General features: G+C 32.9%; 1 protein-coding gene across 5 annotated transcripts in view; it reads right to left on the bottom strand.

Annotated features, from left to right (window-relative positions):
* Positions 1–931: 931 nt before the first annotated feature.
* The window catches only part of LOC109546387, a 111,852-nt gene continuing 87,314 nt past the window's right edge, over positions 932–25,469 (bottom strand). For 4 of the 5 annotated variants that reach the window (XM_048669205.1, XM_048669206.1, XM_048669204.1 and 1 more), the window contains exons 5-7: positions 5,783–5,916; positions 4,282–4,510; positions 932–2,354 (exon numbers count right to left, since the gene is read on the bottom strand). In XM_048669205.1, the coding sequence (XP_048525162.1) occupies positions 2,272–2,354; positions 4,282–4,510; positions 5,783–5,916 (446 nt within the window). In that variant the 3' untranslated portion in view covers positions 932–2,271. Of the gene's footprint in view, positions 2,355–4,273; positions 4,511–5,782; positions 5,917–25,469 lie in introns of those variants that run through there. The other variant, XM_048669207.1, reaches the window with a different exon arrangement.

Below are 25,469 nucleotides of genomic sequence, written 5' to 3'. Positions count from 1 at the left end.
GTTCCCTCGACAGTTTTTTAATTCCTAAGCAAAATTTTCTTAACGGTGAGTGATGATCGAAAATTTGACGGCACTCAAGGTGCACTCATCTTTACTGAACGCACAACTCAGAGCTTCCATTTTTCGTTTCTCAGTTTTTTGTCTGCTCTCACTCACGTCAACTCATCGCCTCTCACTGTGCCGCACTTTTCGTTACATTTAGCATTTAACCCAGGCCCGGATTATAGCTTTTCGAGGCCAGGGGAACGAATGGAAAAATGAAAATGGGTGTACTGCATCGCACTGCACCGGTAACTTACTGTGCCGCTCCATTGGGTTGGCGCAATAAGCCATTTCCGCAACACTGTGCCAACTCCTGAAAATTAACTGAGTTACCCATGCCTAGTTTTACACTTACCTTTTCGTAGCTGCAATAATTAGATAGTTGGAAGTTTGGTTTGTTTGGGAGCATTGAAAACCGTCAATATTTTCAACATTACTAAATCGATTTTCTTTTGAAAACATTTAAATATATTTTTTTAATAAAAGAAGCAAGTAGTTTTGTCTGGTTAATACATAGAGGTATTCATTAAATTTGATGCTAAAAGGTGTATTTTAGGCACATTAAATTAAGCACACATTCAAATCAATTGACAACTAACTTGATGACCAGCCAACCTGAAATACGAAGAATAAAGAGATTTAAACCTCCAGATTTGATTAGAAGATTTAGATTGTAATGCATTCTCGTGGTGTGCAGACAAATTAACTTGCCCGGAACATAACTAATTCATTGAATTACGGTTATAAAGGTGTATGCCACTGGGTGTACATCTAAATATGCTGTTCTCTGTTGTGAGAAAATGACATAGGATTTCCTTATTGTTTAGCGGACAAATTGTAAATGTACTGGGTAAATAAATAAAAAAAAAATAATTGAAAATCGTCAAACTTACACATCACACTTTTATTTTAAAGGAAAACCCGCCAATAGGTTTAGAGCTAAATTATAATTCTATACCTTTAACTAAAGACGATTGACATTTCAATTTTCTATAGATAATTTTATGTACATGTGCAATTTAAGCTAGAGAAGCCGCATGATTACATATCTATATATTTAACTAAGAGAAGAAATAATTTGTAATTTAAATTGAAGGTGTACATTTGATAACATTAGGAAATTTCAGAGTGTTAATAGAATAAAGATCTACAATATATTAACCGCAGTGTATACGGAAATTACATTTATAAGAGTTCAAATTGATTTGGTTTAGAAACGTGTATGTTTCTCTAACAAATATATTGTAGACCTTTGTTGAAATTGCTCGCAAAGCATACAAGAAAGAACTAATAATATTTCGTTAGCTATAGATTTAAAAATCAACATATCACATCGCTTTTCATCATCAGAGCTTACAGATTCAGTATATATTTACATTGTAGGCCAAACGTAGAGATCCAATAAACAATTTAAGGAGCTCGAATTATCCCACTAATAAGTAAATTTACCTTCATCTCACATATTCTTAAAAATTCAGAGTTCTTCAATGGCCTACTGGATTTAATGTTGATTGACCACATAAGAAAAATTCAATATTTACATTCAACGAGACTAAATTTTAATTCAATTATCAATTCAATAATTATCAAAATATTTGTTTACTAACTTAGGATTTCAACTACCTTAAAAGACTAGTAAGTGCTTAATGGTCTATGAAAAAATGTTTATAAGAATTTGTCTAGATTGTCGATAATAAATAATTTGAAATAGGGGAAAATATTATTCAATTGACAAAACATAGGTACTATATTTTTACAAAAATATAATGTTTCATAATTGTTGCAATATGTCTTTTATAGTGCCAGTATCAGTTGCAAATAAATTATTTGGTAGTTGAGAGATTCCGAAAAATGTATGATAAACCTTTCGAAGTTATGTTTCAAGCGACGTTGTGAGCGACAATTATAAAAACCAGCAGCTATTGAGAAATGTGCACATCTTCAAGTCGATAGATGTTCTGCTTTAACTCTAACTCAAGGCCGAGGTAGGTTTTCTCATTTACAGTTTTCAACTTTCAATAATAAATATTAAGCATCACAATACCAGCACTTTACTGAACATCTGGTTCTAATGATTTTTTACAATTCTTGTTCGTTATTTAAAATTGTTCAACTAGAGAGAGGGATTTGTTCAAAAAGTATTTACTTAAAACGTGAAAGTCTTTTCAGGGGGATTCACACAAAGAGTACTCAGCTTTTGAAGTTAAAATTGTTCGCCATCGGAGATACTCAAGTTACAAGAACATTTATTATGCTTAGAGCCAGCAGACACACAGTTAGTTCTTCTTTGCTTCGACTCGATGAACTTTTTACTGAAACAAATAATAAAAAACAGATTTAATACTATTTAAATTACTGCAAGGATAATGAGCACGATAATTTTGTGTTAAAGATTAAAATTTGATCGGTGAATAAACAAACCAATTTTTCTTAGATGGGTGTATGTAAGCACATTTATATAAAAGAATGTTCAAGTGCATATTTAAACTTATTAAACTTATGTTCCATCAATTTTATGCACGGAAAGGTGAATTTGGCAAAAAATTTATTACATAAATCTAAAGCTTTTTACTCTCTACCATCAGGCAGTGTTATTTACATTAATTGAAAAATCTAATATGTATGTAATCAAGGAAACCATCAAATATTTAAGATTCAATAAAATCAAGAAAACTTCTCGAAGAAGAATATACAAACTGAATTGATAGTAGACGTAAAACCTGTATATTTCGAAGCTACCTTTCAAAACTCTATTTCGAGCGCTCATCAAAAACTATTTTACAGATAAATACTTTATCCATAGAAGTTGAAATCACTACCGGTTATTTCCTGCCACCCTTAAAATAGCTAATCTGGCTTTAGAAGTTATTAACTAAATTAAAAATTGACTTCCACGCTAAATTAGCGAAGCCGTTTTTGTCCCATAAGTTTGAGCCCCATTTAGAGTTGTCGAACTAGAATACGCCAACTTAGTTTATGTTAAATAGGCACTGAGGAAGTTTCTTATTGAAATAATGTCGTAATTTTGGTTAGGTGCCATTGTTTTCTATCGATGATTTTTCCTTAACCAATCAAAAATGTTTTGAATACACTTAAAAATAATAAATTTATTGTCGTTTGCTATCCAGAAAAAGCAAATTCACTATTGTGATAGGGTGGCTCCATAATTGCAGTACAAGGAGCAACAATAATTTTTTATGAAAAATTGAAAAGAATGCTATGTATATTCTAGGAAGGAAATTTCCGGCTAAATTTAAATTAACACTTAGCCTCTAAATTATATTTTGAGATTCTAGAAACCCATACAAATTATCAAGTTCCTGAAGTTGCTTGTGAAATATACACTTTTTGTAATAACTAGAAGATCGGTGACGGTTTTATCATTGAGCAGCTTTAAAAAGTAGAGGAATTTTATCGAATTGGAAACATGCTTATGTTTAATAAGGATGCCATTTTCGTGAAAAAACTGCCAACAGCGAATCTGAATTTATAATTAGGTTTCTATATTTCGATGGGGCAACTAAATAGCTCAACTCACGAACTTTGAGGCTTAGTGATCTCACACGTTTTCAGCACATATAATGACAGTGTGTAATAAAAATATCCTTGATAGCAGGAAAACCGAACTTAATTTGCTTTGCAGAGTTCAAAGGAAAGGACACTTTATTGACGTGACCTATTCGAAACTTTCATTACAGGTGGTAAATATTTGAAGACAGTTGTGCCGCTGTAAAAAATCGGAGTAGGCTGGAAGCTGGATAACATTATCGATCAGATCAATTCAGTGGTAAAAATCACCATTAGCATATGTGAATTTGTAAGATTTCATATTTTTTTGCTCATAAGTTACGTTTGGAAAATATTTTGTCATTTACGATTTTACTAGTCAACCAAGCAAAAAACATATAATTGCAAATACTATAAATAGAAAGAACCATTAGCAAAAGTAGTTAAAAAGGATAAAGCTAGACGCTGAACAATCATAAGAAAATTGACGCACAACGATTTACACTGAAAATATGCTTTTATATTATTAATTAACTGTTTTATTTCCTTCTACGTTAGTGTTATCACATTATAAGTGTCCTTCAGGAAAATTGTTGCAGAAAATCTATGCTGAATAAGATTTTTGTATTCTTGAAAGTGGGTTTCACATATTTAATTTAAATTGTTATCCCTGTTACATCAGAGTGCGTACACTTGAAAACGTAAAGTTTTACGTAATAGTTTTTTACTCACCTAATAATAGTGCTTCTCTCATATCTTTCACAACCGGCAAACTCTGAACCACCGTCTCTCGATCTTCACTAAATAAAATTGGAGCCACTGAAGCGACACATTTCACTTTCATGGAGCCGCCCAAAAAATGACGATTGGTCAATATGAACCTCAAACCCAAGTTTGTCTTCACCAAACCCTTCGCATGATGCTCAATCGGGTATGGAATTAAAGCTTCAGGTTTCTGGATCTGAAATTAAAATTATCCCGATTGAAGCGAAAAAATGCATATGCAATTGTGATGCAGAATATAAATTGTAATTCCATATTCGATAATTAATTCGTTATATAATTTTTGGCTAATTAGTTAGGCATATTTGGAACGCTATATGAAGAAAATGTATTTCGAACGTTGCGCTCAAGTCATTGTTCTAAAGTTCTGAATGTGGCAGCTCATTTTGAAATGCTCAACGAATCATTCCTGTCATAAACTTTCCATTTTACTTTTATTACTACTTTATTTAGTTTATTTTTTCTATTTTGTCTTTTTGCGTAGAAGCAATTAAGGCCTTTGTAGCACTATTACTAGTTATTTCTCTAGTTCATTTTAGGTAAGGTTTCTGTTTCTTCTATGAATGTTTCTCCTTCATTTCTTCTATTTAATTAATGTTTGAGTGCATTACCAGCTCTTCCAGTCAAACTGCTCTTCAATTATTATTTTCGTAGATCCTGACATTGATTGAATTAAATTTTGTAACGCTTTGAACTGAATATGTTTTAGTCTAATCCCTTATTTGATGCTTCCAGTAGTGCATAGAAATTGCCTCAATTGCTTCAACAGCTTATTTTATAATATATTTTGCTTTACTGCAGTTAGAAGCTCAACTTTTGCAGTTGAAGCATATTAAAAACTCCTATTTTCTCGTTCACACCTTATTAGAACTCCTTTAAGCAAATGCAATGTATGCAATGCAAATGTAAGCCGCGGCTTGGAATTGGTTACATTTGTCTGCGAGTTGTAAATTTAGATAAAACCTATACAAGCAAATATTTCTCTTAAAGTAATTTTTATTTTTCCGCTTTAAGCTAGTATTCGGATCTTGCTTATCAACATTTCCAATGGCATCTCCCATGGTTAAATATTATAAGCAAGCTTTTCAATCAAATTCAAATTTAATGTCTAAATTTGCTTGTTAAACCAAAAATATTATGCGTTCAACATCTCCATAATTGAGCGTCTCTTAAATTATTGATTTTYTTCTGACTATCTATARAATATGAAAATTRAAAAGTACCCACAATTTTACAAAACAGCCTCTCAAAGCAGCCAAACTCAAAGCCAGTCGACAGAAGMGTGCAACWAAAGATCTAAAATTAGGCGAAAATKAATGATTCCTCATTTATAACTTGTTTCCTGTACTCTATCAATRTATGTAATGCRATTTATATCGAATTAAGAAGCTTCCGGAAGCTTGGCGGTTATGGAATAAAACGGAAAGCTAAAAGGAAAATCATCAAATACCTGTTGTTCGTTAATGTACCAATGGAGTATTGATGCTGGTCGGCTGCGGCCTGAAGTGCAATTCAGGTTGATCTCATCGCCGATCTGATATTGTTCCTCGACGCCGGAGATTACCGGATCCTCGTCCGGAAGGGCTAGAAAAAGGAGAAGTTTATTCGGAATGTGTCATTAGAGAAGCAAAATTGATAAATAAATTGTGCTCCTGAGTAGCGCTAACGATGTTAGTGAAGGAGCTATGTGAATTGCTAGACACTAATATTATTTGAAGAGTAAACTTGGAATTTTGGAATTTCTAATTTTCGTAACTCAACGCAGTGATTAGAATACGCGAATTTTTCGTCGCAATTTTCCCACAATATGCAATATACTGATAGTGTATCAAATTAGATATTATGTCACGAAGTATTAAAAAAAACGACATGGGTAAGCAACAAAATATTATTTTATCCCTACCATCGAAACCAAGTCGGATAAATATGAGTATTATCTCAGAATAACAACCATCATATTACATATTTTGCCCGAAGAGCTGAAATATAACATTATTTTTTTTACAACAGAAATAAAGGCTTGGTCTCGTCGTAGTCCAAAAAAATATATCAGATTTAAAGCTCCTCTATATTGCGCCCGAATATGTTGAAAGGAAACTCTAAAAGGTTTTGATCTTGACATGAAAGGCAACGTGTTTTTGTGTAATATTAATTCTTAATAAACATAATTGCTCCTTCGGATCCAATTAGGTGAAATATTCAGGTCTGTCTGCCAGTAAAGAGGATTTCAGCAATATTGAATATAATACCTGTATACATCAGGTTTTCTTTTCAGCTTGCGTTTTGGTGTCATTTTACGACAATTATTAGATACGCCAAAAGGATGTCTGGGGCGGCAACTGAAGGTTTTTCAAACTGTCGCCTTCGGAACTCTTTATTTAGGGAAGCAAGTAGAATGATTTAAGCCATTAAGCTCAAATAGGAAAGGGAAAAGGAAATCTTCACTGCATTATCTGAATAACTGCGTTAGTTCAGTTCTTATATTATTGAATCATAAAAATATTTAAAATCTTTCGAAAAACTGTTATTGGCAATTATTTTTTTATCTGCATTTTTGATTTTGTCACCCACTGGCCGTTAGTTTTACATTTTTCAAATTCACAATTGACTACTGTATTACTATTTAATCGTGTGTCTAACGGGTTGTCTAAGCTTTCATGTTGACTACTTTTTGGAACATCTTTTCGGCTATGCCACACTTTTATCCAATTTATTTTACACGAAGCTACAAAGCCAGTTTATCTGATTTTTTTACGAACCTTGAATGGATCGTTTCGAATTTTACGTTACCGTAAAGCGCTTTCAGGATATTGGGCTTTTAAAGTTATTATTCGAGAGAAGTCGAGAGAAAATGCTTGACTTCCAGTGTCAATATGTGAGCGTAATATAATTTGCTTAGTGGGAATTTTAAAGTATCCTATTTCTTTGCTGGGTTCGATTGATATTTCATGCAATTATTCATGCTACTTGTTCTTTTTACGTAGTCCGTAATTACCGCCTGTTTCGTTACAGCAGACCTATAAGTTAAATTCAACCTTTCGCACTGACTGAGTTCTCTTTAAATATTCTAGACACTTTTGTTCTTGAGCCCATGTCGCCTCTGTCACCAATTGTTAAAAGCTGTAATTAGTATAGCTTCAAGCTGTAAAATATTAAACCCATAAATTAACAGCGTGAGCAAGCTGCAGTAAAATGTAATCTTCCTAAAGGGGTAAGTTAATGTGTACACAAAGACAACAGCATAACCTACGCATCCTTTTAGGGCAAAAACCAGTATATTTCGTAATGTTCATGATTCCCACCATAATTAAACTCCAGCACGCTTACTTGTTGGAATGTAAAGCCAAAAAGAGGATGTTCGGTGTATATTAAAATTACATTTGATCCGTAACGCGGCACTTTGCGAACAAACAATTGCATACAGTGATGTACTTGACGGTAAAGGCAGTTAATATTATGGGGTTTTCCGAAAACTCACCTTAAACGCAGCTATTCTATAGTATTTGAGTTATCTCAACTATGAGGCATTTAAAAGTATATTTTATACTATTTGACTTATTGACTAAAGGAGGAGAGCGTTAGTTTCAAAAATTTATATCAAGTTTCAGATCAGATATATTAAGTTTTACATTTGATTTCCATACCATACACAATAATAGAATATTAGACACAGTAATACATTTTCTTATTTTTTTGATGATTTATACATACTATATAACTATTCATTCCGCAAGACTGCTCGTCAAGTGCAGAGTGCCTGTTGGACAAATTGATATGTTGGGATCTAAAATGAACTTCCGATAATATATTGGAATTTTGGCTCATCTATCTTCGTACAGAAAAATTATATGTTCCCTGACAAACTTTTTCATGGCTTCTATAGAAAATTGACAAGTACAACTTATAATATGGTTTTTAGGACTGACTATGTTCAAAATCTAGTGCAAATATAAGCAATTATCAAGCAAGGTAAAGCGGCAAGTTAAAAAAAAATCAAATAGCACTTAGATGGTAATGAGTTATCAAGTCTTAAGTAGCGCACCTTTTTATATGTTAATTAACTGGGAGTTTGGATGGCTGGGAGTTTGGTTTTCCCAACGATTTATTTAAAATTATTGAGTTAATTCTAAAAAGTCCCATTATATGTTAAAACTGGCGAATGAGACAAACTGAAAAAATGGTCTGCAAAGTTTTCAGAAACTTATGTAAGTTAAGTCGAGCGAAACATATATTTCACGATAGAAATCGAGTAGGTACAATAAATTAAGACCCTTTCACGAAAATAAAATACGCAAAATACTTTGAAACTTTTCATTTTAAGTTCAAACCATTCTAAACTTTTCTCATCAGGTAAAACAGCTCTTTTTGCCTTTTGTATATCTTTCGCTGTTTAGAACGAATGCCATAAATTATCCAATTTTTCACGGGTTGGTTTCAGTGCGTTTCAGTTATTACACGAGTTACTCTCAACTCGTTTATGCTTTTATATATTACGACCACTTATATTGTTAATTTTTAGGAAAAATAAGCTTTTATCATGATTGTTCCCTTGACTACCAGCATCGTCTCATTAGAGCTTTAAAGCTAAGGGAGACCATAGCAGAGGATTTACTTTTGGAATAGTAATTTATCAGATGATGTCTTTTTCTTAGTTATTTTTTATTTTGACAAAATTACACTTATAAGCAACGTTTCCTTCAACATAAGGTAAACAACTGACAACTAATTTGATTAAGAAATTTTCAGTAATATTTTTAACAGTTTTGCTCTATATCACAATTGGGCTCAAAAGAGTTATCACGATGAAATACTCACACTTAAAAATATAATTGTTATTTTACAAGAGGAACCCAAATTGTCGAATATTTAGCTCAACACTTTAGCTCTTTTATTGTATAATTTTATAAATTTTTCTCATTAAACATTTACAAACCATCCTACCATACATAGCAGATTATGTTTTCCAGATACCAAGTCAAATAAAACCTAATTTTCTGAGATTTGTTTATAAGTTGTATACGTATTTAATTTATATTGGCCAATTTTTCTCGAGTTTTCCTGTTCGTATCTTGCCTGCTCTGAAAGTTTGAAATTTAATGTAAATATGTGGATTCAGTAGTGAATATAAACTGTCAATATACATTCTACGGCAGCAGCTACATAAACACTTTATTGATACTTCTGTTGGCCTCTGTGAAACTCGTAATGCTATCAATAATATATGAAAGTATTTTTTATGAAACACTATCCCACCTTTCAAAGCATACGGTGTTTGCATACGAAGTGCGAAAATCCTCGTATCATGGAACCAGAAAGAAGTAACCTATTTTTTTATTTATAGAGGACGGTCGTCGGTATCTGCTGAATATGTAAATATAGACGGAAAGAAAGAAAATGTGTTCCGTTTTGGTTGATTTTGTCCTAATTTGCCCGTTTGTTTTTCAGGGCGAAATCCTGCAAAACGTGCATTTATTTTCTGTGAATCTACAAGTTTCTAGAATTAGTTTGAAAAATTATTACAGAATCTTTCCAGTGTTTCAGTATTGCCACTAATGTGAGTGTTATTCTAGGATGACTTGCAAAAACAAATTAATAAACTTATGCGAAAGTTCTGAGTTCACTGAACTCGCAATTATACTTTCTCTCCGCTAATATTCAACTCGGTGTGTCCATTAATATGAATGTAAGCCAAAAAATATAATTTCGAAACGGAACTTTCAGATTTTCACAAATTTGTAGCTTATAGTTTGAGGTAAAACATCAAATTTATGCCGCGAACATTATTGAGATTCTGATAAAAAGAGAATAAACTGAAATGTTATGCAATGCACAAAGGAAAGGCAGTTCTACTATAAAATTCAATGTCTTTGAAATATGCAAGTGACGATTTTTTTCGAGTCCGAAAGCAATTTTACATTTAGGGCATTTGTCTACTTAACTGCCGTTTGATGCACTGTAAGAGAGTCGTTAAGTGTGCAAAAATGCAACGGAAATTACCCGACGCAGACAAAAGGATCCTGTAATGAAAATGCCATTTTGTAACATTTTGCAGTTGTTCACGGGTAATGAAAGTATTACATACCTTTGAAACGTGAAACTGCAGAATATAATTTAGGTACACAGAAAATGAAGGGTTTAAAATACGTTAGGCTTTGCCTTTTTTGGGGGGAATGGCTTCATCAAACGCACTAAAACAACGGCTCAAGACATTTTCGATATTGAAGCGACAAGCGTTTTTCAACCATCGTGCGTATTTTTAATATTTAGTCATGGTTTTATTAAATATATTGCATCCCCCTATAAAATGTTTGTGTAATAATTTGAAGTGCAAAAACGTAAAACTTAATCAACATATTTTCCTTTCCGCAGTAAACATCCGGAATTCATTTTATCTGATCTCTGCATAGCATAACGCACACGTCTAAGTTAAGAAACAATATCAGGATCAAAATTACGTATTGTGTACGAATTGTGTACGGAACACAGTCTTGCTTTCCTCCAGTACAGGATAATAATATAGGATTACTATGAACATGATTTTCGAGAAATACCTAAAATTGAACCACATGTGTTTCATGCCTGGTTCACAAAATACTTGTATTGAAAGCTGGAAACATGTGGTTCTCATAAAATCCAATCCCCTGACTTATTCAGTAATAACTGTAATATTTATTACATTTAAGAAGTGAACAAATTTAAGGTTCTCTGAAGTTTTGTCATATTCTTAAGAAAAGTTATGACATCAGAACAATGTCTTTTTAACAAACCTTTACCACTGGAAGCTTGTTTTCTCTTGTGAAAATTTAAAATATTAAACGCTACTTCAGAAAAACTCCTTGCCTCCGCAATATTTTTTATTGGCTTAGGCCAATTTCCGATGCCCTTTATAATACGAGAGCGTTACTCTCTTTTCTTCTGACGAGTTCAACGATCATTAACTTTTATAGGTAATTACAGAAGGTAAAAACTAATGAGTGGACTGATCTATTATCGCAATTTAACAGTGCAAGAAAATAACAGATAATGATCTGCGCTGTTTGGTAGTTCGTACTTATAAGATATGGCGATATGGCGATATGGCATTGGAAAAGTGAGGAAGTATCAATGTGTCTTCATCAAAGTTAAGCTGTTTTCTTTCCTTTGCTTCCGCCACCTGACTTCAAGCAACAATGTTCGACCTAGAAACGTTTGCTTCTTTAGCATTTTCCGCCATAAACAGATTTAATGCTGGTGGCTTTTACAGCAGAATTAACGCCCTAATAAAAAAGTCGTAAAAGTGAAACAAAACTTCTTACGATGTAGGTGGTATTCCCTGCGGTTGTAAATTCACCAAACCTAAAAATTCTGGTAATAAATTTCGGTAATAATCTGCCACGCTGAGGTGAGGGTAGAGACGTGCTTCTGCCGTTTACTCATTGCGTAAATAAAAGTTAAGAAATAATTTAGGCTAATTAGTTTGGAACGCTGAATGTTTTGTTGTAAAAGGTTTTGACGCTTAAGGGGAAATTTGATAAATGGTCTTGAACCCGCTTGTCATATTTCCTTGTATTTATAATCATTGGGAAAACGAAGCCAATTATTTTCTTCCAGTGTCTGTCGGCGAAATGATTCAATGTGACGTTCTAGTTTGCTCTAGTAAGCAGGTTATACAGTTATTCGAGTTCTTGATTGAAGTATTCGTAAACGGAGAAATAACCTGGAAGAAATACGGAATCGTATATGGGGAAAATTGACGGTTGAGTTGAGTAAATATAGTCTATTTGGTTTCCATTAGACATGATCCGGGCTATATATGTGGAGGGTGTAGTCTTAAAATTGGCTGGAAACGTATGGGACACAAGTCTACAAATATTTGATTCTGGTGGATATTATCATCTGATATTTTAGATTAGGAGGTTTTGAAGACTACTAAATTCAGCAGATTTGTTAAATGCGAGCAAAGTCCAACTAAACGTTTTAATTGGTTTGGATCTGATGCTGTTTCTATAAACAATATCGTCAGTTGTCGCTTAATTTTCTGAAATTTTTTTAGTTTTCTGTCAGTTACTTTAAGGCTTATGTTTATTATTATTTTTTAAATTAGGCACACATAAACCCCTATAGATTTGTCCATGCCTACTAGCATGTTCCAGATGAATATTGTCAAAGTAACTCACTTAGAAGTCCATATAATTTTACAGTAAAAGATGCCAATCAATTTTAATTCCAAAACACATCACAAAAATGAATGCAGAATAAAGTAGAATACACGAATTTTATTTTTAAATATCTCATTTCAAAATGCCAAATATTTTTCATTTTTGCGCTTTCAAAGTGTTTTCAGAAATTATTTTTTTTTCTCATTACGAAAATGAAAGTTAGCCTTACCATAAAAGTTTTTTTTTTATATTTGGAGATGAGCTTCTACTTATGAAGAGAAAATTGAGACAACGTTTAAAAAACATTGAGAAATTCTTAAATAGCAAGCCAATTTATTTATATGCTTTAATACTTTAATATAACATTTGTTGTTTATCTGTTTATTCCTAAGGGATTGTAGCAACCGAAAGTATCTTATCGTAATATTGTAGGAGTGTTTTGTGAAGAGTGTTTTCCTTAAAAAATTGCATAATGCTTGGTGGCAATATACAAAATTTGTCATGAAACTGTATACCTAAGTTAAATTTGGAGTAAAGCATCAAAGTTTACTCATTCTCTATAAGTCAGTTTTTTACAAACCAAATTGTCACAAATAATATTCGAAAGACTCACTAGAACAATTATGAAGATTATGTAGTTTTAAAGAGATATTTCTAAGGTTTAATTTACTTTAAATTCACACTTGATATTTGTTGGTCCAACTACGCAATGATGTAAAGCGCAAGCAAAATCAACGTTGTGAGATTGGTGCAAACACAACATTTGGAATATGGGTCGTTTAACTGTACTAATTACTAGTTACTATAAAAATGGCGATTCTGCTGTATCAGCGCTTAGGACTTTACGAGCAGATTAGGGTCGACATAATCGACCCACAGAGCAAACAGTTTCCAATACAGTGGAAAAATTTGAAGAGACTCGATCGATTACTGATATTGTAAGGTCCTGTGGATCATCGCAACATTCCTTCAGCTGAAAGTATTGCTGTTGTTGCTCAAAGTGTGGAGGGAGACCCGAATTCGTCGATTCCCCGACGTGTTCAACATTTGAGCTTGTCTTACGGCTCATTGTGGCGAATTTTGCAATTGGATTTGAAGCTCCATCCGTACAAAGTTCAACTGACTCAAGAACTTAAGCCTCAAGACCATGGGGAACGCAGAACATTCGCAAATTGGGTGATTGAACCGTTGGTGATGATTTTTTGAGCCAAATTTTCTTCAGGGATAAGGCTTATTTTTCGCTCGGTGGTTACGTGAAGAAACAGAACAGCCGTATTCTCCTAGCCTATTCCTATTGAGAGTGACCTCTCAAAATTCTCAGGTGATCGCAGAAACGCCTTTGCAACCTGAAAAATTGACCGTATGGTGTGCATTATGGTCCGGTGGTGTTATTGGTCAGTTAACCGATAATTTTTGGAGAGAAATTGAAGATTATGATCTGTAAGACATGTGGTTCCAGCAGGATGGGGCAACGAGTCACACAACACTGGCAGTTAGAGCCATATTGCAAGAGAAATTTCCAGGACGCGTAATTTTGAGAATGGGCGATGTCAATTGGTCCGCAAGATGCGGCGACTTAACACCGTTAGACTTCTTTTTGTGGGGCTATGCGAAAGATCGTGTTTACGCCATCAATCCTCAAAATCTTGAGCAACTGAAAGCCAATATCCATGAAGTTATGACCGAGATATTACCGGTAATGTGCCGAGAAGTCATTCAAAATTACCTCAAAAGGATTGAGCCCTGTAGGAGTTCCCGTGGACATTTAAATTATATTGTTTTTCACGTATAATGACAAGGTTTAATCTTTATATTGAATTAAAATTTTCGTCTCCGTCTGAATATTTTGTGTGTTTTTTTACTTTACTTTCCCAAGCATAAAATGAATAAACCTGTATAAATGCATTTTGCGCTGCTGGATTTTAGTAGATCAGTTCAAAAGTTCTGATTTGACATAATCCAGACTTTTATATAGATTCCTTAACTTATTGCAATAAGCACTGAAAACTGAATAGGTTAGCTTCCAAGCAGCGGCGTTTTAATAAAATAACAAGCTGATCAGAATTGTTAAAGTTGAAATATTGATCTCTTCCAAGCTTATTAACTCATGTCTTGGCGAAGAACTTTTCAAAGCCTTCTGACAAAGAGCTGACGGATTATTCGGTGAAAATCGAAATGCTGGCAAACCAAGGGCTTGCTTGCTTTTTGCTAAGATAATTATAAAATCCTTTGGTTGACTTATATTAGTTGGCTCTTATTTAGCTAGACATTAATTTTGAATGGAATTAACTGAACTATACGCGGTAACATTATTTAAATCCATATTCGAGCTTTTTAATGTTAGTACAATAGGGTTGTCAACAATTTGGCAGAAGGTATTTCATACGTTTCTGTTATTTTGTAGCTACCGATTGTTATCTACTAAATTCCAATCTGTTCAGTTATTCTTCATGGAATCAAACAATGTTTGAGCCACGTATTGCAAAATAATAATTATACAAATTAGAAGGCGAGCGTGAGTAGAGCAGGGTTTTACTTCATCTATCGCTTCTTGTCCGCTCTTCTATACAATGGTAAAATGAGAGTATCCGCCTATTGTGGAATAATTGAATGTGCTACATGGTTTCCACCATTATGGGGGCAGCATAAACCATAAACAGTATGCACAGAGGTCGATTGGGTTTTTGGTATTAGCGAACGGTTTTTATTCCATTGAACCGAACGCATTATAAATGCGTGCACAATTTCCATTTTCCTATCCAGCATTTATCCTCAAACAACAACATTATTAGCGGCCATATTTTCAGTACAATGAAATTGAACAAAGCAAATAGGGTTTCGTGTATACGCCGATTGTATTTCATGTCGCACGCCGTTACTAACCTTGAGAATGACCGATCATTTCATTTTATGTTCCCTATCAGTAAAATCGTGCGACCATGCAAGGTTTCTGCCAGAATAATACCGACCCTCCACATAATAACACATTATTTTTAAATTAGCGGTAGGTGCAAAGGCTTTTTGTATCACGGATCGACGCTCAACGTCGACTTGCCTACCTTTTACATTTGATGAGGGTGCTGATGGGCATCTTTTTGTCCTCGAACATGTGTCGTTGTACTTTTTATTATGGATTTTCACTGTGCAACAGCGGTTTTCGCCTTTTTTCAGYACTACTGTAAGAAATAACTTCAATAAAAAAGTTAGTGAAGTTCACAGTCGCTTATTTTGCTATCCTGACCTGGATTTGGGTTTGCGAAATATGAAATCCTCTATTCAACGTGTGTGAGCAACGTTTTAAAGCCAAGCCCAAATATCSTCCAAGTCTTCTGTSTTCGCATTATCTGCTAGAGGTGTGATAAACGGTTATTTTTATGTAACAGGTTAAAACGTTCCAGTTTCATCTTGGTAATAGGTTTCAAAATGCCGTTCTAAAAGAAACATGTTACTCTTTAAATTTTCCATTAAAAATTATTTACTGTATTAAAAACGTAATCCTTAAAATTCGTAAACTTAAAATAAAATACCATAAAATCAAAAACAAAACATGGGTAGAAGTAACTGCTTAAAGAACAAATAAACTGATAATAAACTAAAGTGATTAAATAAAATATACGGTTTATATGCGAAAATGTTAATAAATTTCATTTTTATTTAAAAATGAATTAACATCTAAGAATAACATTTTTTGCAGATGCTTTTTGCTGAATCTAGTTATTCGCTTGTTTATGATAGCACCCGCTTTAGAAAATAATCTCTCGCATTTAGTTTCACAAAAACATTGAATAATCCCCAATAACAACAAACAGAAACTCGAGTTAATTTTGGTACCACCAAAAAATAASTTTAAAAGGATATGTCGGCCYTACAACGTCTCTTAGATACTATTCTGTCTTCTTAGATACTTCTCGGATACTATTCACATAACTTTCATTTYATCTCTGATTAARTTTATATTTGAAAATGGTTGCTTGAAAATTGCTTGCTTAAATGCAGGTGCACATTCTGCTTAAAACGTTTGATATTTTACATTTCAACTGTGATGGATTTATGTCTTAGACTCTTAGTGTGCTCATAGCTTACATGCAAGTGTACATTCTTCTTAGTTGTCTGGTTATCGGCATATAACTCCCTAGCCACGTTTCTTTAGAGAAATTTCTTTTTTTTAAAGAATGTCAGTAAACGAAATACTTATGAACTAAGAATGCTGAATTATATCTTCGCAGCAACTCAACAAATTTTCGCTGTTTCTTCTTAAAAGAGAAGTAGTATGAGTGCGATAAATGAGGAAGGAGGTAAGAAAATTGATGCCAAATTCCGAAGAAACAAAGTGCTTTTGCCTAAATTGTCGTAAACCACTTTATCAACATTTAAAAATCCAGATTCCCATAAATCACTTTAAAATGTTGCGTCGTCCAAGTTTGTCGTTTCTATGAAGCTGCTCTTTTTAAATAGCTGGACAAACGTTTCAAGAATTGGCGCGTATTTTTTATTGCCTTGAGCCCTCCAAAGTGAACATTACGAGCGCAAAGAGACAGTTGACCGCTCAATTTAGCTGTTTAAATAATGAGGAAAAAACGGCAAATGAAATACGTCCCCCATTTCTATAAGACAAACCCCTCCGGTATCGTAAGCTAATTAACACTTTTTTGTGCTGCTTTCTCTTAAATGAAACAAGCGAAAGAGTCTTCCAGAAAATTAAGCCAAGAAACGTAATTAAACCGTGTTCTGATTGTGGCTGGAGATGTTCTGTTGTTGCTCTTGTTTTTTTGGAATTTTTGCTGTTGACAAAGGATGAAATTAAAACTCATGGTGCTATTTTATAAAGTTTATAAATATTGACATACTCAGAAGTGGCAACTAATTATATATTAGACACCTTTTTACCCTTTCATTATTCAAACTTTTAATTAACAGGTCTATTCCTTTCAATCGATTGTTTTAACTATACAACCATCTAATTTGTTGGATTAAATTGATCCACTCGAATCAGTCAGAATATTACTGAAAATTTCCTAGTGGAAATGTAAAAAAATTGCGCGATTTTATTGTTTGGCTTGGGCCATCTGGCCATCATCCTCGTATCATTGCAAAATATCTGAAAAAGCGTCATTTGCTATTCTATTTCATTTCAATAGCCTCAGGTTCTCGGTTTAAAAGCGTTCTGGGGCTAACGAAAAATTTACATTTCGAAAGCATGCATCTGATCTTCTCACTGATTTTTTCTGCATATTTGAAAAATATTCATTGGTATTCTAATATGTCCACATTCTCCTCTGCGTTGTTACGTCCGCATCGCCTATATAAATTCTTAGATTTTCTTTTCGACTCCATTCCCCAGACAGCGTTTGCCCTGATTTGTCTTACAAAAATATTTATGATTATTGTTAAACTTGGTGTTTGCAGGGCGATGTCCAACACACTCTTAAACTACTTAGTGTGAGCCTATAGATTTTTATTAATGTTTCTTTCTTCTATAAGTGGTTTCGCATCTTCATTCATCTTCATTCAGAAAAGTTTGTTTAAGCAATTCTGCGAAATTTATAATTCTCTTTATTCATTCTTTCACCTACATACTTAGCGGGTAATCTAGAAACAGGATCTTTATATTGTTTTATTTTAATGGCTGGAGAGCGTTCAAATGTCTCGCTCCTGGATCATCAATTTGAAATGGAGCAAATATTTTTGATTGACCGGTGCTTTTCGCGAATTTTTCTGTTGTTGTTGCAAAGACGTTCACACAAGCGCTGAAAACTGCATTTCCATTCTTTATTTGATTTTCTTTAAAAACGTAAATATTTGTCACTTTGTAGAGCTGCTGACAAGGTCTGAGCTTCACCAAAAGCACAAAATAAGAATTTGCTTGTTTTAGCTTAGTTTTATACACATTAAGAAGTTTTGCTTAGTTTTTCAATTATTTATATGTATGTTTTACAAAGCTTTGATAGTGCCTTATTCACACAGACATATTCTCACTCAGCAAATAAGTGGGTCAAAAATTAATCAACCAATAAAAATTCCAGATGGTGAAATGCTTGATTTGTAAAGCTGTTTTGGAAAATTACAGGTTATTATTATATATGATTAGGATGAACAACGAAAAATAACTCCGTATTTATTTTCAAACTTCTGAAAAGCAGTAGTTTCAATAATAGTTTCGAACAAATTATGTCGATTATTTATCGGAGTTTCCCTACTCTATTCAGTTGTCGATTAAACATTATTAGAGTGTGTATACAAATACGAGAGCAATTTGAAGATAAGCCAATATTGTGAAAAGAGATCTTTACAAATCTGTAATTTTCATAAGATATTTATTTGACTGATTCTTGGACTGCGTTTTATATTTGCTCCAAATTCCCTTCTTAAATGGTAAACAAATAGTCTTGACATTGTTAATTATTCATATTCATATAGCTGATCTTCGCGTTTCTGAAATTTTACAGTACCTATGCATAATTCAATTCAAATAAAGCGGCTTATAACCCATAATTACTAGCCCAGTCCGACGGTAATCCTCATAAAGAACCGTCAGCCTAAAAATTCAAATAATAAATTTGGGTAATAATCTTGTCCCTTCGTGTGCAGAGGTAAGCAAACGTTTTCCAGACTGGTAATAAAACAGCTTGCTTTATTGTGGTCATTTGATAAGTGCGAGAACTATGACAGTCACGCGAACTTTGAAAATATACAATTCAACCTGTCCTTATCCTTGTTTTTTTCTTCCCTTCTTGTCACATAAATGATTAGCGTTACTTGCAGGTTTTGAAGTAGGGCTCAGTTTATCGGTTCTGACAGTGAATACATGTTTGGTACGAATTTGCATTGTAACCTTATGAATAAAAAAATATTCATATTCTAGTATAAGACGCACTTTTTTTTAACATATAATGAATAATAATTGGACAATCAAAAGTCAGAAGTATTAAAGTATTGAAAGATGCAGTGAATGAATGCCTTTAATATATTTTCTTCATATTTATGTCATTCTTTGCACTTATCGGCTATTGAGCGAGCAACATTCTGATGCTTACGGAAAGATTAGAGAAACATAGATTCTGTATAGACTTGTATCAACAAAATCGAGCTTATAATTCTATAAGTTTCTAATAAGTTTAATCCAACGCTTAGGGTTAGATTAAAATACAATATTCTTATGTAAGCACAAATATAAATATGTATTGTTATTAAGCTCATTAGCGTAAATGGCTCCCATTGATCAAGTACCAATCATAAAGCGATTTGCCAGCAGCAAAACAGTCTTTTGAAAGACATTTTATTTGGAATTAGGAAAACTTTAGTTTCTAACTTGTTCCTAACTTGCAGCGTTTTTGAAAGGTGTTGACTTAGGTGCAGTACATAACTGAAGTTGAAAACTTATTTTCAATGCAATTATATTCAGTAGGTGATCGTACATTAATTATTATAAATACTATTAATATTACAATAAACAACTGAAAGAGAAGCTGAAAAATTGTTAAAGTATTTGTGCATGAAAAATTGGTGGTAGACAATACATTTTTATTTCGTTAGTTCTTATCGGACGAGAGCAAACTCACGCGCGCCTAAACTTGTAGGAATCAAACGAGAGCTCTTAAGAAGTATTGATCTGAAAGTCAATTTGCTGTTTTTGGAAAAGGCTTTCCACATTGCTGTTAGTGGTTGACTTGTTTCAAATTAGATTTTTGTGAACAGCACGGCATATTTTTGCCTACTTCTAAAACATTGAAGAAATTACTTTTCCGCAAAGGGCCTAAGACAGAGTATAGGCAATGTAGTGTGTAGTAGCTGGCAAATACTTTTAGAAAACAAAGTAATTATCATTAGCAATATCCTTATTTTTCTGGGGCTTCGATAATTCTTTTGTGAAGTGTTTATTCTGTATTTTGTTCTTTATTTTCTACTGACCTTATTTTCAAATTATTTTGTTCTCAATAAAATTTAATTTGTCGCTGTTTAGTGATAAATGTTGCTTGTTGCCTGTTGGTAAAATACCGACCTCAAATTGGTATTCTCGCAATCTCAATATATTTTTTAAACATCCAAAGCAGATTTTCGAAATGAGAAAAATTCTGTATATCCATAATATTTAGCAACGACAAACTTCAAGTTCAGGTTCACGAAAACAGGCTTGCAACCAGAATAGAAATAGGAAAAAATGCAATGAAGTAATTTATTCAATATTTTTAAATGCAGAAACGTTTTAGAAGTTTTACATGTTGACTGAGAAAGACATCGATCAATTTAGTGCCTTTCAATAGAAGCGTYAAATAAATGACGACAAATTCTTTATGTAACAGCATWATTTATGCAMATTTTCCAAGTTATGAATTGTTGTGAAAATAGGTGATTTATTKTCWCAAYACATTATCAGATTCATGATAGGTTTGTTCAAATTTATGCTAAATGTCGTTAATAAATAAATTTACACGTATCTTTACTTTCAGTACACCTAAATTTATTAGGTTACTTATTTCGTTTCATATGCTTTGATTTTGATTGAACGAAGCTGTTTTTCCAAAGCTATTTTATTACGATATTTTTCGTCTACTTATTTTCCTGTTTTCCACTTACTGATATAGTTAAAACAATGAAAATTTACTTTTTAGCCCGAAATGAACAATATCAGCTTTACTTATTTAGGCTAGAAGTGATTTTTTCTTACGTATAAGTTTTTAGGTTCGTTTTTTCATCGCTTGTGTCCAATAACCAATTTACTATWTACAATTTATATTGCAATATGGAACTTTAATACACACCCAACTTAAAGAAACTRGACATTGCTGCAAGGTTCGTACATTATTTTTTGCCTCGAAACTGTTTCAAAACGTACTGTCAGAGTATATAAAACTAATGAATCTCCGTGAATAAAAATTACTTAAAATTTTAACCAAGTCGGCTAAAAACATGTATGCGGACGCTTTTATATGGATATCCCGAGCTGTAATGTTATTACAAACATAGACGTCCTTTTGATGTCCTGCATGTTCATTATATTAACGAATGCGGAACTGTGTAGACTCTCGGAGTATTCCAGCATAAGAAACATTCTCTTTGAAGCGCAAAATTTTAAAATCTGCGGAAAAAAATATGATAAAACTATATCCACGTCAAAATGCCTAATTAACTGGAAATACTTGGAAGCGTCTCGTATAGTACAGATACAGATTATTGAAGGCGCTCAAAGGGTTCGGAAACATGCGGGAGACATTGCACAAAGACGTTTTTCACAGACGCCATATCATTCGAAATTGGCTGGCAATTTTCTATTAGGAGATCCTCTTCGATAGACCGCTTTTATATGGTACACTCGAAATTGATAAAATACATTATGGAAAATCTGTGTTTGCAAATTCGATAGGTATATGGGGTTAGAGTAGAATGAAACTATTGTGCTACACACGAACGGATGATGCAATAACTAAGCCGATTCAAACTTTTCCTATTCCAGGCAGCAAATTGTATTCACCATCTGAACCAGCTTAATAAAATTGCACAAGGCTCAGATATTTTCAAGTTGCCTAATTTTTCAGAATTTAAATTATTTCAGCTTCTGAAAGTATTGCCTCAATTATCATCAGACGTATGTTTAATGTTCACTTGGCACTAAATTGCTCTCATAAACTCGATCATTTTATAGCGAATATTTATCAGAAATTCTACTTCTAGTTCTAAGCTGGATGGAATATGTTGTCAAGTATTCCGTTCATTTTTTCCTATTTAAGCATCCATGACATGGCGAGTATCGTAAACTGCTATTGGCCTATAAAATTTAACGACTATCGACGTCGTAGCGCAATAAAAGTTCAGTTACATTAATAGAGACTACAGAGAATTATTCATAAACAGTTTATTATGTTCGTCTGAACGATACATCGGCATTTTATTGATAGAGGGTTTCGATACATATATGATGTATTTTTAAATTGGTTAAAAAGATAGAAAAGATTAACAGTTATACACAACTGAATAGCGCTAAGGCTAAGTAGGGGTTATGACGGAAATTAAATGGTTAAGGTGATAAAAACAATTTCTCGTCAAAAACCGGTTTCACTTTTTGTTGTCTTTAAGTCATATTCTACAATTCTTCCGCTTTTGAACCAAAACATTCAACAATGAAACTATTATGTGTGAAATTACGACCAAAAATATGTACCTTCAATATCATTGGTCTGTTTAATTTGAATAAATTTGTACATATGATCAGGTTGCTAGAGCTTGAGACTAGCTGATTAAGGTTGCCATTAAGTGGCTACAGACGACTATTTAACATACAAACTTTTCTTAAACTATATGAAATTGACAAGCATTTGATATTCCGTAACCACTTTGTAAGGATTACTTCATGTAATGCACAGATAGCAATTTTCTTCTCTTGAAAATGTTACTGAGAATTAATGAAATAATTTCTACATCCAGTTCATTTGATTCGGGTTGATGTCATTCGAATATATCAAACAGCACTCGAAATTAGTATATCATTTAATCCAATGACATCCTGAGATCCAATAATATAAACTGTTAAATTTGAGCCGTTTAATGCTTGGAATTGGAATGCATTAAGCCGCACATTTTAAGCAAATAATCAAATAAACGAGCATTATTTATGACAGTCAATATTTTCCTTGTTTGCTTTGCATATACTTTTTGCATTCAGTGTTTTCTTGTATGCCTGTTTTTTCCATTGCGATAAAGTCTCAGGAAACCGTTTAGGGGGGGCAACTCTTCTTGTCGTCATATTTTCATCATTTCAATTGGAATTTCTTTGCATTTAACCAACAGCTTTGTTTATTAGTTTGCATTTATAATAAGAGGAAAGAAGGCAATAGGAAAGTGCGTGAACCACAAGGTTCTACTTAAACCAAATGTCTTACATTCTTTTACCAGCTGAAATATCAAAAATATTTAAACTATGCTTTTTATTAAATATTTTAACTATGAATGTTAAATTACTTTTATTATTTTGTAAAAATAAAATTTGAACAACACCCTTTAGAATCATCCTATAAAGCTCACATTTGATTCATTTGGAATAATGTGCTAGAAAACAGATCATTTCTCATATATTGTATTGTTGATTTAGTTGAGTTGACATCTCAGAGTGATTGCTGAATAAATGAACCTCTGCATATATCGATAAAAATACAATGAGGCAGAAAAACGATCGGAATGGTGTGAGTAATGCAGTGGAATTTTATCGTAACAGAACACAATCAAAATTTATATACAGTCCGGGACTAACTTTCGGGATTTGGGAGGCTTATCCTCATATAAAGACCCCATAATTTAGGACGAGTGTGCAAAATGGAGAAACGCGGACAAAAATATGGAGATTTGTTTCGTTTTCCCGAGAGCCGAACTCAAAAATTGCCGCTGATTGTAACAAATGTGCAAAGAAAAAGCATATTTTTAGTCCGCAGTACGAAAAATGTAGTCGCTAGAGGCTTATTTGTTTCGGTATTCCTGCATACTAAGATGGCTCTTGAGTGTGAGAAAATAAGCGAGACGAATGAACCCAGAAATGGACCATGACATTTTATGGAAATGGGGGGATATTAATTTAAATCCCTCAGTTGCAATGTCGAAACTATTTATTTAATGTGCAGGCAACATGAAAAAATGAACAGGAAAACGAATTTTTGTATGGTGGTAATCTATTTCTATTAATACCAGCAGAAGTTGAAATTTGGCTGTAATAATAGATGATAGATAGCAGTTAGCTTGAAAAACTCGATTTTTGTTTGCCCGAATACTGCGTATTGCTTGCATGAACCTGGCTCATTAATATAAATTTAAAAATAATAGCCGGGTTGTAATTTTCATTTACGAGTTCATAAAATGTTGCAGTTTTATGCTCGTGGAATATGCAAATTACTGGGGTATAACAAAATAGTAACGCACTAATAAGCAAATATAGAGAAAACTTTAGCAAATATATTAATTTTGAGTTTAAACTAGGTACATATAAAACGGAGAAATTATAATAGAGTAACTTTTCACAAAGCATTTATACAAGGCAAATGGAATAATTGCTTTTACGGATAATCAAATAAGAAACTTACAATTAAAATTGTAATAGGAGAGTTGTAGTTATTCGATTTAATAAAATGAGGAACTGCAAGTTGGAACAAGCGCTGTGAAACCTGTACATAGCGCGCAACTAATACCTCTTTTTCTAGTAAGTAAACCACATAAATCAAACTTGTTTTAGTTCATATATTTAAGTTTTATAGATCATATTATGTTGGGTACATTCATTTAATAACTTTGACTCTTTTTTTAAACTGTATATTATTGAAAAACGAAAATCAGTTTATTGTTTCCGTTTTCTGTTTCCTTTCCAGTTTATTCCAGCAATTTTTACCGGTTTTATAGGTTGCTTCGATCTAAAAATTGTGACCTTAATTTGTTAATTTAATGAAAATACTTGACGTCAAAAACACGGAATTAACTCAAGAACAATTAGTTACAGGGCGTAATTGTTTTTCTATCAATATCTTTTCTAAGCGCTAATTAATCCGGTTCGCAAGATCAAAGAAATGCGTCTGTCTCAATGAGCACGATTTACTCATGCCAGTGTATGATAGTCTCCTTAGAAAGTGTGATTGTGTATTTTTTTCTAAAGCTTTTTCGCTATTTTTTTCTAAAGTAGAAAGTACAAGTTTTATAGCGTTGGCTAAATCTCATTCAATATTCCAGTAAATTGCGTGGTAAATAAATCTCTAAACACGTATATAAATGTATTCCATTATATACAAATCGCATAAAATATTGCGGTATAATGCGCCAATATCCAGACGAAATTCTACTGCTTCCCAAAGGAGAAAATTGGAGGGCTATCTGTTATGCGATAAATTGGAGTTTGTGTGGATGGTATATTTTTTGATCTTCCAATTTTCCTAGGCGTCCAAATTATCCGATTTATAAAACTGATGTCCATTTAATGGACATTTTTAGGATTTATTACTGTTTATTGTGTACAATGATTGGGCTCAAAGC

This window comes from Dendroctonus ponderosae, unplaced genomic scaffold (genome assembly GCF_020466585.1).
Source record: "Dendroctonus ponderosae isolate FM_Combo_2020 unplaced genomic scaffold, Dpon_F_20191213v2 Dpon_F_20191213_8, whole genome shotgun sequence".
Taxonomy (NCBI): domain Eukaryota; kingdom Metazoa; phylum Arthropoda; class Insecta; order Coleoptera; family Curculionidae; genus Dendroctonus; species Dendroctonus ponderosae.
The sequence above is the reverse complement of the archived record's forward strand: the minus strand, read 5'-3'. Positions and strand labels throughout refer to the sequence as shown.